We start from the raw sequence: 5,940 nt of genomic DNA, 5'->3' as shown, positions 1-5,940 counted from the left end.
AAAAAAAAAAACCAGCTTTGGAATGAATAGTTTCATGGCATGCTATCAGTTTCAGGGTGTCCATTATTTATGAAATATAAGCTTCGGAAATTATCCAGTGAATCAAGGTTAAATTTTTTGGATTTCAGTGTGATTCCAACCTCCACCAAAACCGAAATATTTTTGTCATTTTGGTGCAAACTACCACTTTGCAAACCTGGAATTTTGCCTTGAAACTTCAGGGACTGCCTATTTAAGCATGTTTACTCAAGTTAAAATCATTTAGATTGGGGAAAAAAAAACACCCAAAGGGGTAGGCTCGTCTTCAGAGCTTATGACATATGACGGCCATGTCATCCTTTGCCTGAAAAATCTCTCAAAGTCTATCACAACAGCTTATAGGTGGAAAAATTGAAATTTGGGGAAACTTGGCCATATGATGCTTCAAATCCACCAAAATGTTGAAGTGCATACGCTACAATTGACCACCAAGCTTTGATTCGGTAAAAAAATGAAGAATTTTACCTAAAAATTGAGGTATTCTAACAGGTCCAGAGATTTCAACCGAAAGCTTGAAATTTCAATGAAATTTACCAGAATCTTGCTTTTATATATGGGTCAATTTTTGAAATTTTGCTGAATCTGAACTTTCTGATGTTTAACATAGGATCCATTTTGAATCATATCAAAACCGAATTATTTCTCTGAAATTTCAACATTTCAGTTGAAATTTCGAACCATGCTTTGAATAACTTGCTCATTCTGTGAACCGCAGATCACTGAATGTTGAGAGCAGAGCAGCAAGCATGATGATCCACAACAACAGCTTGAACACGTCAGTTATAAGAAACTACTAATTGCAAGCGGTAATAGGTCCCCCACCACATAAAAGTGGGAACAAATTATACTCGCAGAATTGAGGAAAACACTGTAAACAACTACATGCATGTCAGAAATTATATATACTTAGGTTTGAAAAAAAAATCTGCTAGTTGACTCAGTGACAAACTTACAGTGCCTCTTGGTGATATTTCTCCATAGTCTGCCTCCACCCAGGTAACAGATCTTCAAGGCATAAAATAATTAGAAGTGGTTAATAAAATTCAGTGTCACCAAAATCTGTCATTCAACTTGCCTAACAGGTAAAGGATGGGAAATCAAAGAAAAATGCATGTCAGAGAATCTAATCTCATAACTAAATGAAAATTTCCCAAAAGAATTATCTTTGCATATACTGTAGTCAGAAACAAAGATTCAGAATGGGACCAACACTGTGTACCTGTAGCAGGCCAGATGTTTGGCCCATAAAATGGTTTTTCTGCTTCTGGATCATCTTCAGGCACTTCAACGCCAATATAATATCCCTCTTTGTAGTCTCCTAACAAATGGCAAAGGAAATGACGATCAGTACACAGTTCCATTATAACATACAAAGAAGATGATGATAGAAGAAATTAAAGACCACAAGTTAGATGAAAAATTATCAATTTTCAGTACTGTATAGTAAGAAAACCAAGAATAACATCATCCATTACAGAACCCCAGGAGAATGAGGTCACAGACTTAATGTTCATGCAGCTCATCCACAGAAAAACAATGTAGAAGAACAGAAATGAGTCTTATCTTCTATTTGTAAAACAACAGAAAATATGTGAAATATAAAAATGAGTTGCACCCAACAATTAGATGGTCATGTTGTTTTCTTTAGTCCTTCTGCATTTTTTCACCAAAAAGCATTAACTTTTTCATGTACCTATACTTCCAAATTCCCCTTCCTCAGACACTGTTTTACATTCATTTCCTTAGAGCAAGGAAAAATTAACAGGAATTTGTAGACGAACCATTTACTTGATTAACAGGATCCAGAAGTTCATCCAGAATTGGGGTATAACCTCGATGCTTCTCATTCCTGAGAAGCTTCATCTTCGTATCATTTGGCAGATCAAAAAACCTTTTACTTTGGGAGAAGACCTCATCCATAAAATCCTGGCTGATTCCGTGATTAACCACATAGAAAAATCCAGAATCAAGGCATGCCTGAAGAATAAGAAAGAAACAGAAGACTAAGCCAGTATAATATAAAAAAATATTTCATAAGATGATTGTTGTGACTAGTTAGCAAACTATAAAGAACAACACTTTTTTCTGTCTACCAAATTGTTAACACAGTTTTCAAAATTTTCTGAAAATAAAACAAATTACCTTACAGGAAAATCTGCAGCTATAAGAATTATGATTGTTGTGTTGGTTACTTGTTGAATTTTAAATTTATCAGCCTTTCAAGAGACATGCAAATACTTCCATTCAAGACAGAAGAGCCTTCAATGAATATTGAGTAGGGAACTCTAAAAGAGAGGTCATGAAAACAACCATTAAAGCCCACACCAAAACACAGTCCAAAAAACCCCAGAAATGGAAAAGTAAACAGAATAGTTAGGGCGTGGAACGAAATAGAACTAACCATAATTGATCATTAAGGATACAATTGGGGGAGGTGTAGTTGAGGAATTATTAGAGTGTTACGCCAAAATACTAATCGGGTCAACACACTAAGGGTATTGAAATGTTAATACTACAGTTTGGTTCCCGCAGAACGATTCTGAAGTACAGAAACCCAAAATCATCACGGAACCAGAGGAAACAGAGTAGAAGATAAACAAAAACAATTGGTCTTTCATCATGACTCAAGGGAGCAAAAATACACACACACACATATATATGCCGAAGAAAACAACACGCACGAAATGATTATCAAACCAGATAGTTCAAGAGAGAGAATACCGAAGAAGTTGAAGGTGGAAACGAAAAATGAATTTAGAGAGAGAAGAAAGAGGATGAAGGGGAAAAAAGAAAATGAAATTAAGAGAGAGAAAGAAGAACAAGATTGGTTTGCATGTTACCTGTTCGAGTAAGGAAACAGATTTTTGAATGTCGGGGCTCGATAGATCTATACGGTTAAGAACGGAAACATTGGAAACCGCGGGAGAAGCTTCATCAATAGTAGCTCTGCTTGGATTGTAGTTGTTCTCCATTTAACCGGAAGTTTGGCAAATAATTGAGGTGAATAGCAGTGCCGTTGCCGATTGCCGATTGCCGATTCCCGGTGCCGTAGCCGTAGCCGGAACCGTGCCGGAGTCGGATTCAGTAGAGAGAGAAAAGTGTACAATTTTGGTTGTTAAGTTCCTTCGGTTCACGTACCTATGCTTTATGCTATCGGAGAAGAAGGAATTCACATTTTACCACCGCGCCGCCATCATTTATAAGATCAAATCGGAATCGGATTATGATCATGTGAATCGCTTGTTTCAAATCGGATTCGGTTAAATCCTGATCTCTACTCTCTAGTCAATTCCTGCAACATCCTCCAAAGTCAAGAATCCTAATTTTCAACACCCAAAAAAATAAAATAAAACATGACCAAAACATGTATCGATGTTGACAAAGACCGATACGGTACCGATACCAATTGTGTGGATAGAGGCACTTACAAGTTGGGACCACTTAATTTTGTGGAATGGTATTTACTGCTCCTGGTCAACTGGTTTTTTTTTTTTTTTTTTATGAAATTGGTCAACCGGTGATGCCAAACCATTCTTTTTGTTTCTTTAATGTTCGACGTACCTACCACGTGGCAGATTTGTTATCGTTGGAATTTTGGAGGATGTCTACCTCACTCTTTTGGCAAGGAAAGTGGTAAACGTAACGTTGACGTGGCGAAAATCAAAACAATTAAAAAAACAAAATAAAATTCCAAAAGTAGGGACGATAGAGTTGTAATTTTGTCCACATAATATGTTTTAAGTTTCAATTGCATAACTAACATTTTATAATTATATTTAAAATTTGACGATTTCTTTTAATTGTCTTTCATTGTCTTGTAAATTGTAGTGCTGAGACGGAGAGATACCCCTAGAGCACTAGCTTCTTCTACTCTGGACAATTGGCTTCTTAGCAGAGATGACATAAAACTAATTTCTAATAGTTTTGAGAGTGTAGATTTCCTTCATGTTTTGCGTGTCTTGAATCATGAGGTTCTAACCCTTGCTAAGGTGTGGTGGATGCACCTTCTCTGGTTCTTGTTGATGTTATTATTCTTTCAGACAAGAACTTATAATTTATTATTATCATTATTATTATGGAAATTTATCACGCCACCCCCTGGAAAATGTCACAATAATAAGAACACCCCCTCTGTTTCACCAAATTATTCTTAGATCCCCTACCGTCAGTCACTATTAAGGAATATACTATAGTTGCTGATGTCAACAACTATATTTTATTTTAAATACCAAAATGCCTTTATAAATATAAAGTACCAAAAATACCTTTACCATAGGTTAATTTTTCTTTACCCAAATCAAATCTGGAGAAACAGAAGGAGTCGCCTTGTCTAGTGCCCGATGGATTGCCGAAATCAAAGGAAGAACTAGAAGAAGAAGAGAGCTAAAATGCAACAGAGACTCCCCAGAAGTTATCAGGGACCTTTCCATAGGTTTTATTGGTTTTATCTTTTCAATTAACCTCTAATTTTCTTTGATTCTTCAAATGGTTTGTTTAATTTTTGTCAAGTTTCATGAAATTAATGTGAAATGAGTTGTGTTTGTGGAAATGGATTGTTACGAAAAGGACCCCTCGACCAGGATTGGTCTATCCACTACTGTTGTTTCTTATTCGTCAATCTGCTCTTTTCTTCTGCTTCAGCAACAATAAGAGAAGCTTAGTTTTGGAATTCGAGTGTCTAGTTTTGAGATCTTATATCAGTTATGACATGTGATTTCATAGCATGTGTATTTGCCCTATTTCATCTCTCTCTCTCTCTCTCTCTCTCTCTCTCTCATATTTTGTGTCGTGAGGTAGAACACTAAGGGGAGTTCTTAATTTTGGACTTCGAGTGCGACATGGATTTTCTATGGTCGCTTAATTCTTTTACACTTCCTCCCCCCTATTCAAATTATTGTTCAACGCTAGCGGGAGATGCATCTTACAACTGTTGGAGGGCGTACTTTGAATTAAAAAAAACTAGAAGTAAGTTCAAAAATTCAACTGTACCAATTGCTTGAATCTTCGATTCTATCCAATATATAATTATTTCTTCAATGGTTATATGATTTGATGGAACTTTCAGACGGTATACCCAAAAGAAGAAGCAGAGAAGATTGTTCTTCAGTCGGAGGGCGTGAAGTCTCTGATTGACTACATGCATGCGCTTTCGACAATCGGAGGAAGAAGGAGATTAATGGAGATATGGAATCGCGAAAACAATCAAATCTGGAGAAATAGAAGGGGACACCTTGTCCGGTGCCTAGATCTTGCTAGCTGAATTTTTTTCCTAAAGTTTGGAATCTCGCCGGTTACTGTAAATCCAGATAGAGAATAAGAGTGAGAGAAAGAGAGAGATACCTCGCCGATGATGAACGAACGCCTTTCTCAGTCCTTTATCAACGATGGGAAGTTCATCGTCTCTCGATGAAGGTAAGTATAATGGGTTAAAAATCGAATAGATAGGTTTTTTGGTATAATGGTTAAAACAAGAGTTTTTTAATGGTAAGGGTAAAATGGTCATTTTAATTCCACACTTAACATTGACAGACGGTAGAGGATCTGAGAATAATTTGGTGAAATAGAGGTGATGGTCTTATCATTGTAACATTCTCCAGGGGGTGGCATGGTAAATTTTTCTATTATTATTTACTAAAGCTGTTGTGTGGAGGTGTTCTCCTCCCTTCCTTTGTCCTCCTCCACCATTAATTTTTCAAAGATTGATTCCACAAGGAATCTTAAGAAAAAAAAAACCATCTTAGTTGATAAAAAAAAATTAAAAATTAAAAATTAAAAAAAATTAAAAATTAAAGAACAATGATTAAAAAAAATGTGACTTCATGTTAATGACTCCTCAAAGCCCTCAAAGGGTTAGATTGGATCACAGAGTCATTTCCGTCAATTAGATAAAGAAATAAGGAA

The 5,940-nt window shown here is 36.0% G+C and overlaps 1 protein-coding gene across 2 annotated transcripts in view; it reads right to left on the bottom strand.

Moving 5' to 3' along the window:
* Positions 1-3,269, bottom strand: part of LOC122071947 (2-oxoglutarate-Fe(II) type oxidoreductase hxnY) — a 14,883-nt gene extending 11,614 nt beyond the window's left edge. Inside the window, exons 1-4 of one of the 2 annotated variants that reach the window (XM_042636442.1) lie at positions 2,880-3,269; positions 1,821-2,016; positions 1,259-1,357; positions 993-1,044 (exon numbers count right to left, since the gene is read on the bottom strand). In XM_042636442.1, coding sequence (XP_042492376.1) covers positions 993-1,044; positions 1,259-1,357; positions 1,821-2,016; positions 2,880-3,011 — 479 coding nt within the window. In that variant the 5' untranslated portion in view covers positions 3,012-3,269. The remainder of the gene's footprint in view (positions 1-992; positions 1,045-1,258; positions 1,358-1,820; positions 2,017-2,879) is intronic. The other variant, XM_042636441.1, reaches the window with a different exon arrangement.
* Positions 3,270-5,940: the final 2,671 nt, after the last annotated feature.

This window comes from Macadamia integrifolia, chromosome 2, assembly GCF_013358625.1.
Source record: "Macadamia integrifolia cultivar HAES 741 chromosome 2, SCU_Mint_v3, whole genome shotgun sequence".
Classification (NCBI taxonomy): domain Eukaryota; kingdom Viridiplantae; phylum Streptophyta; class Magnoliopsida; order Proteales; family Proteaceae; genus Macadamia; species Macadamia integrifolia.
Note: the sequence above shows the minus strand (reverse complement) of the source record. Positions and strands in the feature narration are given on the sequence as shown.